At 60.5% G+C, this 21,474-nt stretch overlaps 7 protein-coding genes across 7 annotated transcripts; 6 read left to right on the forward strand and 1 right to left on the reverse strand.

Moving 5' to 3' along the window:
- Window positions 1-815: 815 nt before the first annotated feature.
- Window positions 816-1,235, reverse strand: LINJ_32_2480 (conserved hypothetical protein; the record flags this gene model as incomplete). Its single annotated transcript, XM_001467888.1, has 1 exon — window positions 816-1,235. One exon carries the CDS (start codon window positions 1,233-1,235, stop codon window positions 816-818), a length of 420 nt encoding a protein of 139 aa, XP_001467925.1.
- Window positions 1,236-5,020: 3,785 nt separating this feature from the next.
- On the forward strand, window positions 5,021-6,592 carry LINJ_32_2490 (conserved hypothetical protein; the record flags this gene model as incomplete). Its single annotated transcript, XM_001467889.1, has 1 exon — window positions 5,021-6,592. One exon carries the CDS (start codon window positions 5,021-5,023, stop codon window positions 6,590-6,592), a length of 1,572 nt encoding a protein of 523 aa, XP_001467926.1.
- Window positions 6,593-7,676: 1,084 nt separating this feature from the next.
- Window positions 7,677-9,467, forward strand: LINJ_32_2500 (aquaporin-like protein; the record flags this gene model as incomplete). The annotated part of the gene is made up of 1 exon (XM_001467890.1): window positions 7,677-9,467. The coding sequence occupies one exon, from the start codon at window positions 7,677-7,679 to the stop codon at window positions 9,465-9,467; it is 1,791 nt and encodes a 596-aa protein (XP_001467927.1).
- Window positions 9,468-10,537: 1,070 nt separating this feature from the next.
- Window positions 10,538-11,374, forward strand: LINJ_32_2510 (aquaporin-like protein; the record flags this gene model as incomplete). The annotated part of the gene is made up of 1 exon (XM_001467891.1): window positions 10,538-11,374. One exon carries the CDS (start codon window positions 10,538-10,540, stop codon window positions 11,372-11,374), a length of 837 nt encoding a protein of 278 aa, XP_001467928.1.
- A 1,970-nt stretch (window positions 11,375-13,344) lies between these two features.
- On the forward strand, window positions 13,345-15,786 carry LINJ_32_2520 (conserved hypothetical protein; the record flags this gene model as incomplete). The annotated part of the gene is made up of 1 exon (XM_001467892.1): window positions 13,345-15,786. One exon carries the CDS (start codon window positions 13,345-13,347, stop codon window positions 15,784-15,786), a length of 2,442 nt encoding a protein of 813 aa, XP_001467929.1.
- Window positions 15,787-16,598: 812 nt separating this feature from the next.
- Window positions 16,599-18,551, forward strand: LINJ_32_2530 (conserved hypothetical protein; the record flags this gene model as incomplete). The annotated part of the gene is made up of 1 exon (XM_001467893.1): window positions 16,599-18,551. One exon carries the CDS (start codon window positions 16,599-16,601, stop codon window positions 18,549-18,551), a length of 1,953 nt encoding a protein of 650 aa, XP_001467930.1.
- A 1,155-nt stretch (window positions 18,552-19,706) lies between these two features.
- LINJ_32_2540 (putative cytochrome-b5 reductase) lies at window positions 19,707-20,723 on the forward strand (the record flags this gene model as incomplete). The annotated part of the gene is made up of 1 exon (XM_001467894.1): window positions 19,707-20,723. The coding sequence occupies one exon, from the start codon at window positions 19,707-19,709 to the stop codon at window positions 20,721-20,723; it is 1,017 nt and encodes a 338-aa protein (XP_001467931.1).
- Between the last annotated feature and the right edge of the window lie 751 nt (window positions 20,724-21,474).

Consider the following 21,474-nt stretch of genomic DNA (forward strand, 5'->3'; position numbering starts at 1 on the left):
GCAACAGCAGCAGCAGCAGCACTAAAGAGGAAAAAAATATATATGCGCGCCCTCACACGAACCCCACTCCACTCCCTCCAATACCCCACAACTGTGTGCGTGTGTGCGTGTGTGTGTGTGGCGAGGAAGAGATGTGAGGGGACCCCACGCTTGTGGAACGCGGGAGATGCGGGTGTGCGAGCAAAACAAAGGCACCCTCGCTAGCCGACACTTTTCTTTCGTTGTTGTTGCTTTCTCCCTCGTTGTGGCTCTTGTGCGCTGCGTCGTTTGACTCGAAGAATCACCGATACCTACACAGCAGATAGACCCGTGACCCACATCGAATGAACGGAGCAGGCGAGGCAGAGAACGCACGAGAGACAAAGGTGAGGGGAGGGGTAAGGGGAAGGGAGGGACAACGAGGTAGTAGCGCAAGAGGTGGAAGGGGTGGGGGTGCCAGGTGAGTCCACGGAAGCGCGGCTTAGAGACGCGTCCGTCTTTTTGTTTGCGCGTGTGGGTACAGCTTTCGAAACGTCACCACGGAAGGAGTAGAGGAAGGGGGGCCGTTGTCATGGGCCTCCCTCCCACTAGCCCGTGGCTCAGCGCGCTTCGCCTCACATCTTCATGAAGCTGGAAAGAGCGCGGCAGGCACCAAGACTACGCCTTCTTTGTCGCAGAGCAAAGAACAGGCGCGGCGCTTGTATTGCGTGCGAAAAGGGGCATCAGCAATCGCCCCGTGCACGTCGCGGTCTTCCTTTCGCACACCGTCACGAACAGCCTTTGGCGGAAACCGCCATCATGCTTACACCTCTTCACAATCCGCCTTCACCGTCCCCTCAGGCGCTCACTTGCGGGTCGGACACTACCAGCGCCAGGCCCAAGACAATCAAGAGCGCACCGGCACCCCACATCGGCGTCACCTCCTCCTCGAAAAACACAAGCCCAGCCAGCGCGCTCACCACGAAGTTCGTTCCAGTATTCAGGATCTGGCACACTGGTGTCGGACCTTGCGAGAGCGCCTTCAAGTAGAAGCGCCACATCGACCCCGTAAGAATGGCGTTCATGAGAAAGAAAAAGATGCGCAGCAGCCATGGAACGACAGCCTGCACCATCTCCATGGTGGCCAGGTCCAGCTGCAGGTAGAGGCCACCGCTCCGCACCAGCGACGGGACGCGGGCAGACTCCACAGCAAGTTTTCCGACCGCACCGGAGAGCGCGCCACAAGCACCGGCAACAGACGCGTTCACAAGGAACATCGGCGCCGCTCGGTGAACCGCCACAACGCGCGAGGGAGCCGACGCCTCTGTCGGCGGTCGGGAGTTCCGTGGTGACGACGAGAGCACAGGCATGGTGCAGTCGAAGATGCGCGGAGAAGTGCGCGTGTGCCTCGGAAGGTCGTGAGCGGTGCTCTGACACGGGCAGGTGTGCCGCCCTTGTTTAACGCTGGCGTATCGGCACAGTTGGATGGCTGTGTCTCTGCGAGTGGTTCAGCGATGATGTCAATGTCTGTGTTCACGGATGACGCCAGCACAGCCGAAAGAGAAACAAATCATAAAGCACCGCTGGCAGAGGGAGCATCAGTATAGACAGAGGGCAAGCGAGAAAATTGTGGAGCCTCTGATGGGACGCTGGCGGCGGAGGTGTGATAGCAAATACGTGATTGAAGGGAAGGAGCGGTAGAAGCTTAGCGTAGAGGTGGGAAGGGTCGGGTAGGAGGGGGGCTGACAGCGGAGAACGCAGGAAGAAGAGTGGAAATGTCACAAACAGCGCATGGTGTAGTCGTGAGACGGTGCCCTCACGGCAATGCCTGAATCCCGCTGTCATTTCGTTGCTGGGGCTTGGCCAAAACAGATGCGACGTTCGGCTTTCGTCTCTCTCCATGATGTCGTCTCTGCATTGTATGCAGGTGAAACACAGACGGGGAAAAAAAAAAACAAAGAACACATGAAGTTGGCCAGCACCTCTTGTGAGGACGAACAACATTCAAAAGAGGGAACCAAGAAAACATTCGGGAAACCCTGCACGCACACACGCTCACGTGCATGGACCACCCATCGACCCATGCATCCGCAGGCCCGTCATCCATGCCGATACAATTCGACGTGCATGCCACACAAAACAGCAAGACGGCCCTCGCCAAAGCCAGCGCGGGAAGGAGGAGGGGGTGGGGGTAGGCTGAGAAGCTCAGAAGGAGGAAAGGGAGAGAGACGTGTTAAGAAGCCCACAAAGCCCCCAACCCTCTTCCGCAAGCGAGAAGACTGCAGCGAAGAGAGTGAGTACACCAAAAAACACCACCACCACAACGCACAAAACGACCAAGAGAGCGACGCGCGCACTGCACCGCACACGACTCCGATAAGCAAAGAAAAGAGATGTGGAGAGAGGGAGGGAGGGAGAGACAGAGAGGGGGTGGATTAGCCACAGTTACCTTTCGAAAAGACACACACACACACGCACGCACGCGCAGGCACTCATAGGCAGAGAAAGATGCTATGGCACAATAAATATCATAAGCATCTCGTATTTTCCTTTTTTTTTGAGGAAGGGAGGGTGATGGGGGTTTCCTCCGCGTGCCTCGAAACACCTTCACGCGCACCTATGCGCATACCTCTGCACGCACTCGCACACGCGCACCATCATGGGAGCATCTAGTAAAAATTCCACACACACACATACACATATATATATATATATTACACGACATCAGCTACACAAGAGTGTAGAGGCGAAGGGGTGTTTGATTCGCCTTTCGTTTTTTTTCGTGTTCCTCTCATGGTGTATTTTAGCACAGTAACGCGCACACGCACAGCGCACACACAGACACGACGATGATAACGTACGCATGTACAGCGGGAGCGACGAAAGCAGAAACGAGGAATATAGGGCCACCGAAGACGAAGTACACAAAGGAGGAAAGAACAACAAGTGATGACGACACGGGCAAGACGCCGAACCGCGATCCGCCTTCCTGCCTCTTGTTTATTCGCCATCGACACCTCCTCTTCGTCCGGCTCTTTCTCTTTACGAAGAGCCTGTTTGACTGAATATGCAGGAGAAAGGCCGAGAGAGAGAGAGGGACCGCATGAGCAACAAACTGCACAAGTACTCATACGCACGATACATACGCATTGGGTAGCGGCAAGACAAGTGGGGGGAGGACTCGGCTTGCAGTCCTCTCATTTTCTCCTTTTCAGTCCCTCGCTTACGTGTGCGCACGTATGCGCAACGGCTAGCAACAACGTACATAGGCAAACTTTCAATCTACAGGCAGTCTGCACGAAAAAAAAAAACGCACACAATACATGTGCCAGCACACAAGAAGAGGAAACACGAAATCATGTAAGAGAGAAGAGTAACAAGAAGGTGAGAAGGAAAACAAACTAAAATCGCCGGTGCTTGTGTGGCACGCGGCTCGCAGCGCGTGCGATGGCGGGGCTGGAAAGATTCCAATCCAGCACACGTCACTCGCAAAGCATCCACGCAGACACCGGCGTGTCTCCTGCAGTACGCGACTCTATTCAATCCCGTCCGCAGAGAGCGAGTGGCAGTGAATCAACACCGAAAGCAGAGAGCATGTCCAATCATTTTTTGCCGGTGAGTCCGCCCCCCCCTCTGCCGTACAGCAGGAGTCCAAACCCAACTCGAGCCCGCACGCGCCCCGTCACAGGTCCGCCTCGCGTGGTGTGCAGCAGCGCTAGACACGCGCGTCACAGCAATGCGCCGACCCAGTCATCGCAGCACGACCCCTGCCTCAAACGCGGCCCCACCCACCCACCCCCGACCCGCGCCCATCGTGCCGGCCGCCACGCGGTGCATCCTCCTCGGCGTGGCGCAGGCTCCCTGCACACCAGCAGGCAGTGCGCGAGGGCCGGGGGGGTGGGTGGTGGGACACACGCCCGAGCCACGCTGACGCTCTGCCTAATCATATGGATTAGGCACAAGCGTGCTCGCTGTCGCAGGGGGGGTGCCCCGACGCAGCGCCATCCAGGACCTGGGCGCCGGCATCTGTAGCGATGCATCGCCCGGGCCTCCCTCCTCCCCTTACGTCGTGGGTGCCGGGCCCCCGGCATCCCCGGAAGTGAGGTTCGGCATTCGGCAGGGATAGGTGGAGGGAGGGGAGAGCTGCCTGCCCCCGCCCCCTCCCTCCCTTCCCCACAGAGAAAGAGAGAGCGTGTAGGGGGGAGGGCGCTGGACTCTGATGATGCCATGCACTGGGGCGTTCCACCTCCGTCGTTCGGGCGTATACAAGAGGCACACAGGAGAAGATGAGTCAACATTTGAGACATGTATCACGAAGGCACATGGGTGCGAGAACGGCCTAAAAATAGGTGTTGCGTGAGGGGGCTGCTTATACGCATGTGCTGCGCCCTCGTTAGTGCTGCTGGGGCAGCAAGGGCAGGTCACAATCTTCCAAACAGTCTAGCGCCATCGAGAGGCTCTCGATGAGTGCTTGGGGATAGTAGAACGCTTGTGCACCTCAAACCACACAAGTCTCTCCGCCCTCTCTCCATGCCGTATGCTCCACCCATGTCGACGTCAGTCGTTGCGTGTGCGTGTGTAGAGGTGTCCACCGTGCTGTTGGGCTTCTCTCGTGCGCTTATCGACCAAAAGGTCTTCTCTGCTGCGCTCTTATCCCCCCCATCTTCTCTCACCTCTGACTCTCTTCCGGTGCGGGCGTGCCTCACTGCACGCCACTTCGGTGCCTGTCCTTCCTCCCTTCGCAAAGCAGAAAAGTGGTGGGCAAGGTGGTCGCAAGACTCACGCACATTCGCGTGTGCCTGTGCGTGTGCGGACGTGTGCTTGCTGGTGTGCGGCTAGATCGGCCCGACGTCGAAAAAGCGGGAATAAGCGAAACGGCGCATCCTACCGGCTCGACAAGGCTGCACCTTACTTGAGCTAAACGGCGAGAGAGAGCGCACAGGCAACACGGGCAGGCTGTGCGGCCATCGACATCCCCTAGCGGAGGTGCCTGTTTCTTTGACGGTTTGGTGAGTTTCGTAATTTGCTGCCTTGATCGACTCCACCGTCGCACCTTCTCCGCATGATTCCGCGCTACGACGGCCTTGTACCCGCCATTCGGGGGCCGGCGTCTGTGTGTGCCGTTGCCTCCGCCAATGCAACGCCATCGTCAACGACGATGCGCACGGCAGCGGCCACCGCAGTGACCCGCTATGTCATTTGCCCTGTCGAAACGGTCGGCAGGGAGAATGCGCACCTGAACGCGGCTGCGGAGCATGAGCGGCGTCTGTTTGCGTTCCTTCCCTCTGTCGACTGCGCCACGCCCCCGCGTGAGCTGCGCGTCTCCTCCCATTACTTTGAGGACTCGCTGGATGCATCTGTCGCAGGCAGCGATGCCGAGAGCGGCGAGGACTTGGATGAGGATGAGGAAAGCCACACCACGGCTAGGCGCGGCAACCCGCGCGAAGATAGCGCGCACGGCAGCAACAGCGGCAGTCGCAAGCGGCGCCGTGCGCGTCGGCGAGAGCCAATGCGACTCGAGTACGACGGCTTCCTCACGCTGTCGGCCACGGAAGCTACCAAGTGTGTGCGGCTTGTTTCCACACCGGCCTCCGAGTACAGTCATCTGACGTGTGTGTTGCTGCAGCTGCCCACGACGTGGCGTGAACAGGACATCGATGAGGGTGAGGGGCATGGGAGGACGGCGTGCTTGTCGTCTTCGTCCACGTCAAAGCCACTCATCACCTCCATACCGCTCCGACGGCCGATACTGCAACTGTGGGGCGAGAGGAACACGGCTGCTGCCGGCCCGAACGATGGATCTCTCTTCTCCGGCAGCAGTGCCGCTAGCATCTCGGCCGCCTGGGGCTCTGACACACCTCTGAGAATCAGCACGAAAGACTGGAAGACAATGGATGCGGCCGAGGCGGATCTGCATAAGCCCACTAACTGGTCGGACGATGACGGCGGTGACGTCAGCGACGAAGGCCGAGGAAAGTCGTCAAAGGGCGCAGACGACACCATCTCTGCACGCGCACGCAAGCGAGAAAGAGAGGAGGCGACGAACGTCGCGGTGCGCTCCTTCCTCGCCGGCGCGAAGGAAGCCCTGCGGCAGCAAGGCGCCGTCGGCACTGCGGATGGGTTCGCGCAGCCGCAGCCGGCGGTGCGCAGGGACAACGCTGCACCTGTGAGCGCGCGAGTGGAGACCTCTGCACCGGTAAAGGCAGCTGCAAAGCGGGCGGCCGTAACTGTGCCGCTATCGTCCGATTCTTCGGGATCAAGGGTGCGGCCATCAGTCGCCACCCCTGCAGTGCCCCCAGCCCGGGTTCTTACTACTAACTCTGCGGGACCGCTGCCGTCTTCTGGTGCTGCGCCGCCAGATGGCTCCGCGTCATTGGACTCACTGGCGTGCACCGTGGTGGCAGGAATGCAGTCGACTGAGGCGCGTAGAATGGCGACGCTGATGGAGCTGCAGAAGCGGATTCTGAAGCAGCTGCCGGAGTTCGCTGCCATGAGCCAAAAAATCAAGTCGACCGCAACGAAGCAGGAGGCTGTAGCGTGGTTTCAAACATCGCAACAGGCACTGCGGGTGTGGCTGGTGGAGCATGGCCACACCATCAACTCCGATGGGACGGTTACCTTCGGGGATGTGTAAAGCGAACCAGCGCTGAGAAACGCTGGCTTGAAAAGCCAGCGATGAGGGTGTGAGAGGTGGAGAAGGGGCAAAGAAGATGAACCCCCATGGCAGCGCCGCACGCGCGTGCTTGCTGGCGTTTGCGTGCGACGCTCCTCTCTCTTTTTCTCTCTCGCTCGCTCTGTCGGTGCGTATCTCTGAGGCCGCTGCTGGCTGCTGCCCCCCTCGCCTTCTTCCGTGTTATCGCGTCATACGTTTTTGTGTTGCCGTGGGGTGCACATCGGCGGGGCGCACGGGCGAGCGGCGGGGCAAAACGAAAGGAAAGCGCGCGATGGAGCGTGACAGAACAGGTCTCACCTCCACCACAACGTGAAAACAGAACGTCGCACCGAGGATACATGCGCGGCTCGAATACACACCTTCATTTGACATGGGTACATGTGCTGGCGCGTCCACCGGTGACGACCACCTACTCGAGCGACGACTGGCACGGCGGGGGGGGTTGTAGTACGCAGCGATGTTGGCATGCAAACGGCTGCTGTTGTACCGCTGTCTCTCCCCCCTTCGCGTTTGTGTGACGTGCGTAGGCGCATCTCTGCGGGCAGGAGAATGAAGCGACCAAAAGGTGACGTAGCCTTGGGTTGCCGCGTGGCCGCATGAGCGCGTCGTTTGTGGCTGCTCTACACCCATCCCTTATTGCTCTTCTCCGTTGCACTCGACTGCCATTTTTCCTCCCCTTTGTTTGCCCCCTCGGTATGTTGTTTGCGCGCCGCGCTATACACGACCGGCACGGCTGCTTGCCACGCATGAACGCGATTCACCGTCGATGTTCAAGCCGGTGCAGAGCGATTATTAGCGTGTGCGTGTGCGTGCATGTGCGCATCTTCTGCGTTTCTTTCACGCTTTTTGTCTTTCGAACCCTTTTTCTGAGTTGATCTGAAAGGGTAGCCGCTACAGAGCTGGCGCACACGGCTGCAGACTGCACCCGCACATCGCCACCTCTCTCGTCCTTCGCACCCTTCTCGCGTAGCAGACGCCTTCGGCTCGCGTAAACGCATCTTTGCACGAGCGCAGACTCAGGGCCAGCGAACAAAAAAAAAGAAAGATGGAGGGGCATGCTCTGGGGAATGGCATCCAGGGCGCAGATCCACCTGGCGGAGCCGGTGGCTGGTCCTCTGGCGCCCCGACTCCCCTAAGTTTCACGCCCCCATTTGTGTCAGCGGTGCACCCGCCATGCGCGCCGCTGGTAGCCGTCTCCTCGCCCACTTCCAACAACGGTTTTGGTGCCGCAGTGGCAGATGGGCCACACATGATCCACGTGCCGGGCAGCGCGGCGGAGAATGTGAGCACCGGCCACCAAGCTTCGCACACTCCGTTGGCGTCTGCGTCTGGCTCCGCGGCGCACCGACCGACGTCGCAGGGCCCATTCCCGGCCGCCTCTACGCTGACATCCCCGTCGCTGGCGCTAACGGGGTGGCGCGGTGGCGGTGCGGGCGACAGCACTGATGATCCGAATGCGTCCTTCTCTGGTGCCACGACGACATCTGCCACGGACACAGGCGAGGACAGGGGCTTCAAATTTGAACGCGCGGGCAGGCGGCCCGTTACTCGTGTCGTCGACCCAACCGAGGTGCCGGCGCTCAAGTACACGATAGCGGTTTCTGTAACCCGGGATGGCAAAGAGGTCGAGGAGCTGCTGGACCCATTTGAACTGGGCCGCCTGTACGGCCAGAGGCAGGCGGCTCTCCGCAAGCTGAAGAGTCGTTACGACTTTCTTGCGGTGCCGGAGTGGGTGCGGCTGCACCCGCTGCTTGGAACGTATTTCGCTGAGCTGGTCGGTACCTTTGGGTGGGTGCTCACTTTGGCGCTGGTGAGCGTGCGCAACGAGAGCATCTTCAACATCTCCGACGCCACCAACATGATGCCGCTGCCCATCGGCTTCATGTTCACGAGTATGATCTTCACCTTCGGCTACATCTCCGGCTCTCACTTCAACCCTGCCGTGTCCATCGCCGTGTTTCTCGTGCGCCAGATGAAGGTGGCCCAGTGCTGTGCCTACATCCTTTGCCAGCTCACCGGCGGCCTCGCCGCCGGCGTCGTGGCGATGATAATCCAGGGCAACAAGGACATCTTTGTGCCGTCGGTGTCGACTAGCTACGTCTCCTCCGGCATTTTCTCGGAGCTCATCTTTACCTTCGCTATGTGCCTTGTCGTGCTCAATATCGCCTACTCCCGCCAGTCTGGCCACTTCTTCTATGGCTTTGCTGTCGGTATGACAATCTCCGCCGGCTCAGCCAGCGCAGGGCGCATTTCTGGTGGCGCCTTCAACCCGGCTGCCGCGTCGGGGCTGCAGGTGGCCATGTGTCTAGCGGGCAGGTGCGACGACCTCAAGTCCATCTGGGTCTACTGGCTCGCCCCTGTCGTTGGCGCCATCCTGGCAGCGGTCCTCTTCTCTCAGATGGCGCAGCCAGCCGAGACGCAGGTGCTGGAAGACAGGAAGGTGTTCCAGAATGTGAGCGAGCTGCACCGGCAGCGCATGGCGGCACAGGCGTTGGCCATCCGTGCCACGGCAGGCACTACTGCAGCGAAAAGTTGCGCAGGCAGCGCGGACGAAACAAGGCCGACCTCCTCTTCGACATCCTCTGAGAGGCATACACTGTCGTCCTCGTCGTCTTCCTCTGATCCGCGCGGCGATCGCGAGATGACGGAAGTGCCACACACTCGCACACCGCGGACGCGCGAGGAGCGTGATACCGAGCATGTGCATGCGAGCACTCAAGACGGCGCAGAGGAGCTGGATAGCGGACACACCCGGCTGCCGCCGCAGGTGCCGAGCCGCGGGGAAGTAAAGGTCGCCACCACCACATGGGAGGGGCCGACGTTCAATCGATGTTAGACGCGAGAGTATCATGGCGCACATCTTCTCTGATTCTGCATGAGGCTTCGGGCAGACCACGTGGGGCGCTCGCTCTCGCAAGCGCCGCGAACGTGCCTGCGCCTTTCTTTCCCAGCAATTGATGCACGTTAGGTCACCCTCATGCAGAGCGCCACTCTCACCTACGCCTCCTTCTTTCCCTTGCCGAGCCGCGGCATGTTTCTTTCTGTTTCTGTGTGCGCTCGCCTTTGCCGGAATGCTTTCGTGACGTCGTTCGCCCGTCTGTTCCGTGTCGGTTTTTTTTTTCTCACTCCCCCATCGCTTACTGACCGATGGCGGCGGGGCTGCATGCGATGGCGCTGCCGCCGCTGCTCTCGGGTGGCCCCCCTCCCTTTTTCTTTGTGCCGCCGCTGCCTTGCCTCCGTCTGTGGTGTCCTTTACTCGCTCTTCGCCCCTCCCCTCGACCCCCTCGCGTTGCTATCCAGCCCGGCATGAACGCCAGGTGAGCGTGCTCTGCGGGTGCTCATCCGCAGAGGTACAAGGCCTTACTTCTGGAGTCACAAGGCCACCCAGAAGGGAAAGAGAGCTGGTCGACATATGTAGGCATGACCCCACCAAAATGTGACGACGATGCTGTCCACAGCAGCAAGGAGAATCGGCACAGGCATGCTACCTTTCGCCGCGCTTTTGTTTTTCTTAAAGAGTGTAGCGAGAGCACACTGGCACGCCATCTAACATACACACCTAACACACACACACACAGAGACACACTCATGCTCTCTTACCGTCTGTGCCACCCCGCCAAACTCTTCGACGATATCCTTGACGTTATTGTCCTCTCCCTCGCTCTCTCACCTATCTTTTCCTCCTTCGCTCCCACCGCTGTTGCGGGGACGATGCATGCGCAGAGCAGCCGAGCCACTCGTCGTGTCTCCCGCGAGCGGTCTACTCAACAACCCTCCCCTGCTCTCGCGGTTGCCGACTAGATATCTGCTACCCTCTCTTGTACGGAGGCACACACACACACACACACACACACACACAGATACACACGACCGCCCACGCATCCCAGTCGAGGCGTCCGCACCAAGATGTGCGCTCTGCAGAGGGACGCCGCCACGAGGGCGGAGAAGCAGCCATACCTCGCCCGCCAGATTCCTATGATTCGGCTGAGCCGTTACCAGGCCAAATTTGTGTGCGAGGGCATCGGTACATTCATTTTCCTGATGACGACGTCGCTAGCGGAGATGAACTGCGGTAACCTAGCTGTGGACGGGAAGACTCGCACACGCAACCTCGCCCCGATTGCGGAGGGGTTCATGCTTTGCGTGCTTATCTTCATGTTCGGCTACATCTCTGGTGGCCATTTTAATCCGGCTGTCACCTTCGCAGTTGTCATGATTCGCGGCATGCGAGTCGAGGAGGCGATTTCGTACTGGGTGGCTCAGGTGGTAGGCGCTCTGGTAGGTGCGGGGCTCAGTATCCTTGTGCACGGCTCGACGCAACACTTGCCTGCACCGCAGGTCGTGCAGAACACGGCCGAGTACGTCTTTAGTGCCTTTGTAGCGGAGGCCGTGTTTACGATGTTGCTTGTGACAGTGGTGCTGCACGCCGCCTACTCGCAGCAGCGCAACAACGACTTCTACGGCTTGGCAGTTGGCATGTGCCTCCTCGCCTCCCAGTACGCTGTCGGCGGCGTGTCGGGTGGCGCCTTCAACCCAGCGGTCGCGACGGGTCTGCAGGTGACCAAGTTCATTGCAGCTGGCTACTTCACGCAGCTCCTGTATCTGTGGCTGTACTGGGCTGCGCCGGCCTGCGGCGCTGTTGCGGCGGCGTTTCTCTTTATGATGACCCACCCAGTGCCGAAAGACGAGGCTGGCGAGGTGCAGCAGCAGCGTGTGGCACGCAATCTATACAGCTCTTTCTGAGATGCGATTCCTGACTCCCCCTCCCCCTCCCACTCACTCCCTTTTCCTCACGCACAAACGTACAGACACGCACGCGCTGGCCGCCAAACGCTTGCAAGCGTGATTGGCGCAAGAACGTCGCATCTTTTTGCCTGTTAGCGAGAGGGGAGGAGGCACGCAAAGCAGCGCTGTTTTCATTGGGTCGAATGTGCGTGCACGTTGTCCATGCGCGTCGCGGAGACAGGGGGAGAGAGAGAGCATGCAGGTGTGCGTGCGTGTGTGTTGACGCATTGGTGGGCACACGCTCGCGAGTTCTCCCTTACTTTCTTTTCTCGTCTGCCGCTCCCCTCTCCCCACCCGCGGCGTGAATTTTGCGAGCACCGTCGCTGCGTTTTTACGTCCCTTTCGATGTTGCTGTACATGTTGCCGTCGCTGACTTGCAAGAGAAGTGGCTGAACGCGTGTCACGGACCACGGGGCATGCGTGTGTGTTTGTGTGTGTGTGTGAATGTGGAACGCTCGCGAGAGCACAAAGGCGTGCAGTGGTGGCGCTGCGTGGAGGCCACTGAGCTGTGCTTTTTGCTGTAGCGCAAGGCGACGAGGGTGGACATCTCCTTCTCTCCCGCTTGCTCTCCTCCTTAATTGTGTGTATCGTACACGGACACTCACATACGCTTCTCCCTTGCTCTTTCCTCGTTTACGGGGGTGATGTCTTCCCTGCGGCGGCTCGCTTCACTTCCGAGAGAACTGGCAAAGGCGTGCTGGCCTTTCTTCACCCCAGCCACCTCTCCACCTCTGTTCTCCCACCCGCACATCCATTCAAGTCATCGTCTCGTGCCCCCCTCCCCCTTCCCTTGCCCCTCGCCGTCGATCTCTCTCTCTCTCTTGCTTTGCATTTCTCCTTTTTTTTCCTCCTCTTGCCATTGGCCCCCCGCCCGTTGCGGGTCACTATGACTCACCTCGTGGCCATCTCTTCCGTCTTCGCGTTGAGGCCATACACTCAGCCCCGAGCTTGCAAGGTGACCAGCGAAAAGGCGGACGGCCCCCTTCCTCGCCGCACACGCCGACTTCTCACTTGCCTCGACAGCTCTCGTAAAACAGAGAGCGTGTGTGGCTGCGCAGGGTATGCGTGCGCCTGTCTACCCTCTGCCCGCAAGCGCGCACAGGCTCCTTGAAGAGAAGAGAAACGCCTCACCGCGGGTGTGGGCACGGCACCGGCGCTTCCCCTGAGCCACGATTTCGTTCTACTTTGCAGATTACCTCTCGCGCACAAACCCGCTGCCGCCGCCGCCGCATCACAAGGCTCAAGACGGAGAGGAAGAGGGAAACATCAACCGCAACGGCGACGAACACGATCACTGGCACGGCGAAGGATAGTGCATCGGTTTATCATTGCTGTTTTATATCGGCTGGGGTCCCGCCGCACACACGCACACATTTGCATTGCGCAGCACGGCTCGGCTCCTGTTGTGGCGTTTACGGGGCTTAGCGGGGGACGTTGATGTCTGTGTTTGCCTCTGCTCTTTCTCGTGAGCACTGGCACGCAGGCAGACGCCGGCTCAAAGACATGGTTTGAAGCACACGTGCTCTCCTGTGTCTTCCACCCGTGCCATCACACGCTCACAGACCTTTATGCGGAGGCCTTGGTGCTCGCACGGGGCGACAGGGCAGCGTAAGAGGATTTCGTATCTTCTCTCTCTCTCTCACTCGGTGCCGCTGTTGCGTCGCCCGACAGAGCCACACGGCAACGCGTCCTCTTCCACCCGCACCATCAACAGCCTCCGCATTTACTCGCCCTCGCATGCTGTCGCGGGCCCTGCGACACACTTTTCTGCAATTGGTGATGGCATGATCGGCTCGGCACACATGGTCGGCATACAGCGAGACGAGATGCAGCCGCGGCCGCCGCGCCAACGCGAGCCAGCTAACTCGGCTACCGTCGCTGCTCCCGCGCTCGAAAGTGATGCAGCGACGCCGGCTGCTGCATCAGCCATGTCCTCGTCTCAGGGACTCGCGCGCTACTTCCACGGGTTGGCCGCGGGGGATGAGATGGCTGGGCTGATCCGCGGCCTGCGTGCCTCTATGTGGCAGTGCTACCAGGACTGCCTGCACCGTCCTGCAGCTGCACAGGTGCCGACTTTTCCAGCATTGGCAAGTGGAGGGGCGAGTGGCGTGGAGGCGTCTGCTGATGGATCTGCGGCGCTCTCATCACGCATCGATGACGCGTCGCTAAAGGGGTCCTCCTTTGCGGATGCCGGCACCCGATCCACGAGCCCAGCGAACCATGGCGTAGGTATGGGCGCGGCACTGCTGGCTGCTGTTCCTGCATCGCCCGTCCCAATCCCACCCGGCAAGCTGAAGGCGGCGGAGCGCCGGCAGTACTGGTCGGCCACCAAAGCCGCCATGCTCTTCGCTGTCGAGAGCCCTTCCGTGGCGGAGGAGGCGACCGCGCTTCACTGCTCCACTATCACACGCTCTCTCCTGTACAACTACTACTACCCTAGTGAAGGTGGAGAGGCTGCCAGCAGCTCGCCGCGCGTGAGCGCGACGCTTGAAACTGCACCTGCCATGTCCACCCTGCATCGCGGAGAAGTGCGGTGGGTGTTGAGTGATACGCGTGTCGTTGAGCTCGCCAGGGAGGCGTTGAAAATGGATCGGTGCGACGGCGGTGTCTGCGGGTGGCAACGCGCCCTGGCGCTGCTGCGCCAGGTCGACCCCACCCCGCTCACCTCGGCTGTGGAACTGGAGCTCTACCGACGCACCGACGGCCGCCACTGGGCCGAGGCGCTGGACTGCCTCTGGCGCATCGGGCCCGCTCACTGGACGGAGATGGACGTGGCAGCCGCAGTGCGGTGTCTGTACTCTGCTGGTCGCCGCCACCACCAGGAGAACCTTGCCACCCTCAGCGCTGACGAAGTCGCACGGGCTGCTACAGAGGATGGCGAGGACGGCTCGCATGTCTCCAGCTCCCTGTTTCTGGCGCGGCTGAAAGCGCAGGCGCTGCGCATCCACCACGCCGTGGAGGCGGCAGGTGTGCTGCGATGGAGCACATCATCTACCTTCAACGATACTCTGGGCCTTGTCGCACTCGACACGGCGGGGTGGCTGGATGCGTGTGTGCTGCTCGATAAACTGCTTTCGGGTGCGACTGCTGCCGCCTGCTCCCGAGACGCGGGCGTGAGGGAGGGTGCCGCGAGAGGAGCCGTGGGCGTGGTTCGGCGCGAGAAGGCGGTGCACAGTGGGCAGCGCATCACGGGCGGCGAGGCTGTTGCTAACAGTGAGCTGTTTCTGGCGTCAACGTTTTACGAAAGTGAGATAGTGTCTCACAGCGGCGATACACTGGTGCCACCCCACTCACCGCAGCGCGCGCGGTCCCCTGAGTCCCTCTACCACCTCGTCCGAGCCAATGCGGTGACGGTTCATCAAACGTGCCGCGCGCTTCGGTCCCGCTGGGATGTGGGGCTGCGCTATGTGCAGCTCCTGCAAGACGCCTTCGTCGACACCCTCGACCTTCCATCCGACACCGCGGCAACGGAAGACGTGCTTCGACTGTGCATTATAGGTCAGCAATGGGAGGCGGCGCTGCGGCTCGTGGCAGCTCATCAAGCAGCGATGGCCGATGGCGCCGAGGGCGATCGCCTGCCCGCGACCGCTGAGGTTGCGGCATCGAAAAGGGCAACACCGCACCACAACCGGAAACACTACCGCCCAGATGTATTTGTACAGCTGGTGCGCCTGCTCTGGTCTGTGCAGCCGGCACGCAGCGCTGCGTATGACCTGATTCACCGTTACGCGGCATCCCGTGCCGCCTTGTCAACCGCCCGTGTGAACGTGAACAGGAACAGCCGCAACGTGGCGGGGCTGGAACTATCGAAGCACTACAACACGAACACTCTCTCACGCGCGTACAACTTTCTCGTGCAGAGTGCGGACACCCTCGGCGCAGCCGAGCAGGTGCTTGAGCAGCTCCGGCGTTCTCGATCGCCGCCACTGCAGGGGTGTAGCGCAGCCGCTCAAGAGGCGAAAAGCCACGCAGGCAGAGATGCAGGCCGGCCGCTTCGTGACATGGACGCCGGACTGGCTGGGCTCGAGACTGAATCGGTGGCTCACATCGCCTATCTATCCGCCGTCGCGGGCGATTGGCGCCGTGCACTGCACCACGCGAACGCGCTACTCCACGAGCCGCGCTATCGCACCACTTTCTTCCCAACAGCTCGCCTCCACGACGCGGTGCAGTACGCTCTCGAGCAGGCGCCGTCTCCCGGGCCCTCTTGGCGGGTATCGCTGCAGCTCTTCACGGACATGATGGAGCGCAATGTCCCGAGCTCTGAGGTGTCTTTCCAGTCTGCGGTGAAGCGCTGCTTTGCTGGCGGGGTGCCCGATCAAGCGCAGAGGCTCTTTCACTTCGTCCTGCGCAACGGCGTGCGACCGTGATGAGAAGCAGTGCGTGTGCGAGTGGGCCTATGCGAAGGAGAAGAGGAAAAAGACAAAAAAAGGGGGGGGCCTCACCATTGCCCGGGAGTCGATGATGCACGCGCGCTTACGTGTCATGGAAATCCACAGAGGGGTGCTTCGTTACCGTTTTTTTTCACTTGTTGCTGCATTTTTCCCCTTTTTGCTTGCATATGTGCATGCGTGCACACGAACCCACCCTGCGCAGGTGCGGCTACTTTCTCCCTCATGGTGAAGAGAGAGAAGGCTTGAGAGCGCTACACGAGTACCCCATCCCACCTGGGCGCACGCATGCAAGCACCTTTCCTTCCTCCGTCTCCTGACGCGAGCGTCTCGTGCTGGGTGTGCCGAGCTCAAGCGACGGCATTTGCCACCCACTCGTGCCCCTTCCTTGCGGGTGAGACGCAGGCCGAAGGACGCGACACCGACAAACCAGATCGAGCGTTTCCTCACGGCGCGATGCCCGCAGCTTGCCCCCTTCTGCTCGCTTCGCTCTCTCGCCGTTTGTGCCGCAGGAAACCGGGCAACGACTCTTTGTATGCTTCTCTTCCTACGCTCCGCTTCTTTGTTTTTAGTTCGGTCTTTAACTGCACGCTGGTGAGTCTCGCGCGCCTCGTACATCACACACGCAGACACACGCACGCGTAGAGGAGAAAGGGACGACTGCCGCTCGAGCAGCCGTGCACGGGTCTCGCACACGCAACCTTGACGCGATAAACTGAGCACGGACGATAAGGAAAGGGAGCGGCACGCAGGAGAGGTAGCAACGATACCCTCACACGCGCGCATAAATCATGGCGTTTAATGCGTTTGCTAGCTCGACAGCGCCAGGCTTCGGTGCTGCGTCGACGCCGGCTGGAGTATGCGGCTTTGGCCACGCCGGAGGTGCCGCGCCCGCCGCACCTACGGGAGCTGGCGGCTTCAACGCAGCCCCCGCCTCGGCCCCGGCTTCGGGGCTCAGCTTCGGCTCTGGCACGTCGGCTCCCGCTGCCGCGACGCCGACACCGACCGCGTCGACTGTGGGCTTCGGAGGATTCATCGCTGGCCATGCAGCATCCACGTCCGTTACGGCGGCCAGCGGCTTCTCAACAGCCCCGCAGCCCCCGGCGAGCACGCCGACGCCGTTCAGTGGTAGCGGATTCGGCCCTGGAGCGGCCGCTCCAGCGGCTGCGTCGGCAACCGCAGCTCCGGCAGCCTCTACGCCGTTTGCCGCTGCGAGCATCCCGGCTGCACCCGTATCCGGAGGGGGAGGCTTCGGCGGCACGACAAGCAGCGCTGCCGCAACTCCCTTCAGCGGCTTCGGCACCAATACGGGCGCAACTCTCGCTGCCCCCGTCGGTGCCGCCCCTGCCACCGCCCCGGCGAGCGCGTCACCGGCTTCGGGAGCCTTTAACTTTGCCACTGCCTCGGTTGCTTCGGCTTCGGCCGCAAAGGCGCCGACGAACTTCGGGCCATTTGGTGGTGCAGCTGCTGCAGCAACGCCGGCGCCAGTGGCGCTGACAGCTTCTGCTGAAGGCGCCAAGGCGCCCTCCAACGCATTGTTTGGGCCCAACTCCGGAAACAGTGCCCCTAGTGCCGGCTTACCAGTGGGTGGCACGGGCACGAGCGGTCTTGCGGCTGCTTCAGCCGGCTTTGGCGATAAGAGCGCGTCCTCAGCACCCGCGAGCGGTGCCGCCGGCGGTGGCTTCAACTTTGCCGGTGCGGCAACCACGGCCCCTGCGACAGGCGGTGGGTTCCACCTAGGCAGTGCGGCCTCAGCGCTTGCCGCTCCAACGGTAAACAAGACACCAGCCCCTGCTGCTGCGGCAGCCTCTGGGGGCTTTAGCTTTGGCGGTGCAACGCCGAGCCCTGCGGCAGGCCCCGCTGCGGCCTCTGCAGCCGGTGGGTTCGGCGTGACGTCGGCTACTCCAGCTCCGGCTGCTGCTCCCGCGGCTGCTCCTTCAACCAGTGGTGGCTTCACCTTCGGCGGCACGGGTGCTGCAGCAGCGTCATCCGATGCAACAACCGCTGCCGGTGCCACGGTGCCTTCAGCAGTGACGGGGTCTCCTCCGGCAGCAGCGACAGGTGCAAGCACCACGCCGATTACGGCGGATGCGACATCATCCGCAAAAAGAGCTGAGAACGCACCGCCTTTGCCGACCGCAGCAGCAACCGCCGCCTCGCCGTCGCAGGAGTTCGACGGAAAGAGCCTTGCTGCGGTTCTGCGCAAGCTAGACGTTGATATCTCCTTGGATCAGCGGCACTTTGCCGACCTTGCCCGCCACGTCGTGGCGCGTGACCGACAGATCATGGCGCGTGGCCGGGAGTTGGCCGAAGTTCAGTCAGTCGTGAAGGATGCCTTGACAGCGGCAAAAAGCGCCGAGGCGACGTTGGCGGAGTGCAAGCAGCGGCAAACAGCCCTCTCTGAGTACTTGCAATCTCTGGAAGACAAGATACAGCCGTACTACGCGCAATGGGAGCAGCTACAGCAGCAGGTCCATTCGGCAGACCCTTGTAGCGTGGACCAGCAGCGCGCTGTCACGTACGACAATGTCATGGCGCTGCTGGAAGAGGTTCAGGGCGTGGAGGAGAAGGTGGGACGTGCCGTGCGCCAGCACAACCACTCGCGCGATGAGCTGCTGGGACTCAGCGAGATTGAGGGTGCAATGCGGTTGATTGACGGGCAGCTGTGCGCACTGCAATGCTGCTCGGCGCTGGCATCCGCGCTAGAGTTGGAGCTTGATCGCTTGCTTGGGAAAGCGTCGTAGCACGACGCAGCAGCAACGACAACAGGAAGAGCGATTCACTCCCCCCGGTGATGTGGTGAATTCGGATGTGGTGACGTGAGATTGTGTCAGTGAAGAACTCGCGTTGAAATGAGAGGGCAAGCACCAACAGTGCCAACGACAGAGAGCGAAGAGGCAGCGAAGACAGAGCGAGAGACAGGCGCGAGGAAAAGCAGCTGCGAGGCGTTTGGCTGCACAGAATCGTGCCGTGCGCGTTTTCCTGTGTTCCTTTTTTTCTTTCGTGTCCGATTCCTTTTTTATTTTGCGAGCGCATCTCCGAAGAGAGAGAGAGAGCAGAAGGCACTGCACGCGCTTTACATGCACGTATCTTAGACACGTAACATGGGCTAACAAACCCGCTCACAGACAGCAGAAGGCGAGGATGGAGGAGCAAGACGAATGGCTGTCCTATTTCTTCTCCAGAGCGGCGGCAAAAAGAGAAGCTGTAGAACGGTGGCGCAGACTGTCCGTGTTCGGGTGTGTGCACCGAGGGATCGCTAATGAACATGGTGGAGGGTTATGAGGATGTGCAGTTGTGTTTCAATTCTTGACGACGCCCGTCCGGCAGTGGGATGTAAGCGCCTGTGCACATGCGCGTAGAAGTGGAACGTGCAAGAGGAGGGTGTGTGGGTTTCCCGCTAAACAGCTTCCAGCCGCCCGTCCCTGAGACCGGTTTCACTTCTGCTCTCTTCTTCACGACGAGAACTTCGCCGCCTGATCCACCTTCCCCACCCCTCCCTCTCCTACCTCCAGCACGCCTCAGCATCTGCTGCACAACACGCATCCCGCTTCCTTCTGCGCTATAGAGGAAAAACGCTTGATTGGCTCTCCCTCTTGCAATACGCAGCTCCAGCCATTAGCGTCTCACTCTTCCCTTCTCTCTCGCTGGTGACCCATCTCGTCTTCCTGTGGGCCCCTCTCCCCTCTCCCCTCTCCCTTCCCCACTTCCCGCCACCGTGCCGCGAATCGCGCTTCTTGTTCTGAGTCGTTTCTCTCCGAAGAAGTCCTGCCACCTCAGCAGACAAGCATTACATCGCAAAACATACTCACAGAGACATATCGAGCCGTCTGTTTAGATAACCATCCTCCTCCCTGCCCTCTTTCCTCTTTCCTCCCCCTCCCCCCGCCGGCACCCTCATGGTCAAGCTCCTGACTCTTGGCGCCGCAGCTGCCCTCGGCGCTGCTTTTCACACCCACACGTCCTCCCAGCGCATGGCGGCCGAGTGCGCTGCGAAGAAGGAGGTCTTCACGACCAAGTTCAAGCCCTTTGTACTGGGCGAGGTGCTCAACCTGGCTGAGGATGTCGCTATCTTCCGCTTTCTGCTGAACGACCCGAGCGACGTGTTCGACCTCGTGCCGTGCAGCACGCTGCAGGCACACTTCAAGGAGGGCGCGAACATGGTGGATCAGCCGATGCGCTTTTACACCCCCATCACGCCGAACGGAACGAAGGGCTACTTTGACCTTCTCGTCAAGAAGCAGCGGCCAGGCCGCTTCACCGAGCACCTCTTCTCCATGGACGTGGGTGAGTCGCTGCTGTTCCGTGCCATTCAGTACAAGCTAACGTACAAGAAGAATCGCTGGACCGATGTGGGCATGATCTGCGGCGGCACAGGCCTGTGCCCCATTCTGCAGTTCATGAACGCCTCTCTGGACACGGAGGGCGATTCGACGAAGCTTCGCATGCTCTTCGCCAACCGCTCAGAGAACAAGATCCTGCTCAAGGGCCTGCTTGATGAGAAGGCCCGCGAGCACAAGGATCGACTGCAGATCTTCTACACGGTGGACAACTTTGACGATCCGAACATGATCGCGAATCCAGTGTACAAGAAAGGCACTCCCTTGACGGTGGACGTCGCTAGCCAGCCGAGCACGAGCCCCGATGGCAGAAAGTACTTCCACGGCTTCAAGGGCTACATTGACGTGCCGATGTTGCAGGCGACGATGCCGAGGCCGTCGCCGTCGACGCTGCTTCTCGTCTGCGGGCCAGACCCGATGATGGTGAAGGTGGTCGGCGCAGCACCGATGGTGCTGCGTGCCATGTCCGGTGGCCTCGCGTACCAGCCCTCAGGTGCGGTGCTGAACAACGCCGCGGATGTCTCCGGCTTCCTCGGCACCCTGGGCTACCAGAAGGAGATGGTCTACCGCTTCTGAGGCACCTGTGTAGGTGAAGGCGAAGCTGTGGACACAAGAGCGCCGCCACGGCAACAAAGAGTTTCTTGACTATCTTGGAAAGCCAATCCATGCTGCGGCGTCAACACAGACACACACACACACACACGCACACAAACACACACAAAGGCTGGATGGGGCAGCTATTGCCGTAAAGGGGCACTAGACGAGATGCTAGAGACTTGTGGGCGAGCCCAGTGGGTGTGGGTGTGGGTGTGTGTCGCCGGAACGGCACGTGTGTATTCGCAGATCGTCTCTTGGGCCGGCGAAACCACTCGCTTGCCAGCGCTCCCCCACCTCCGACTATTGCCCCACCCTCTCCATCTCTTCTTCTCTCTGAACTTATTCTTTCCGTTCTCTTTCTGCGCTTGCAACGAGCGCCTTGTCAGACAATGCACGCCTCCACTCTTATCCCGCTCTCTCTGACGTCTTTTTTGTTCCCCTTTTCTCTCGTGCTTCTTGTCATTGTAGGGGTGCGGCTGGCAGCTTACCTTGTGCAGTGACAAGAGTGCATGGCACGGCTGTTCGGGATTGCACAGACCCAGCGGAGCAGCAGAGCGGGGGTAGGGCACAGTGGGGATGGCTGGAAACGGAGGGAGAAGCGTGCGCTCTTCTTGCATCTCTTTGCCCTCGACGAGTTGTCGGAGAAGCGAATCCTCTCCGCTTCTCCGGCGCTTTTCTTCATACAACCAACGTCGTCCTTTTCCGTTGTCTGTCCTCGCCTTTTTTTTTG

Source organism: Leishmania infantum, chromosome 32 (genome assembly GCF_000002875.2).
Source record: "Leishmania infantum JPCM5 genome chromosome 32".
In the NCBI taxonomy this organism is placed as follows: domain Eukaryota; phylum Euglenozoa; class Kinetoplastea; order Trypanosomatida; family Trypanosomatidae; genus Leishmania; species Leishmania infantum.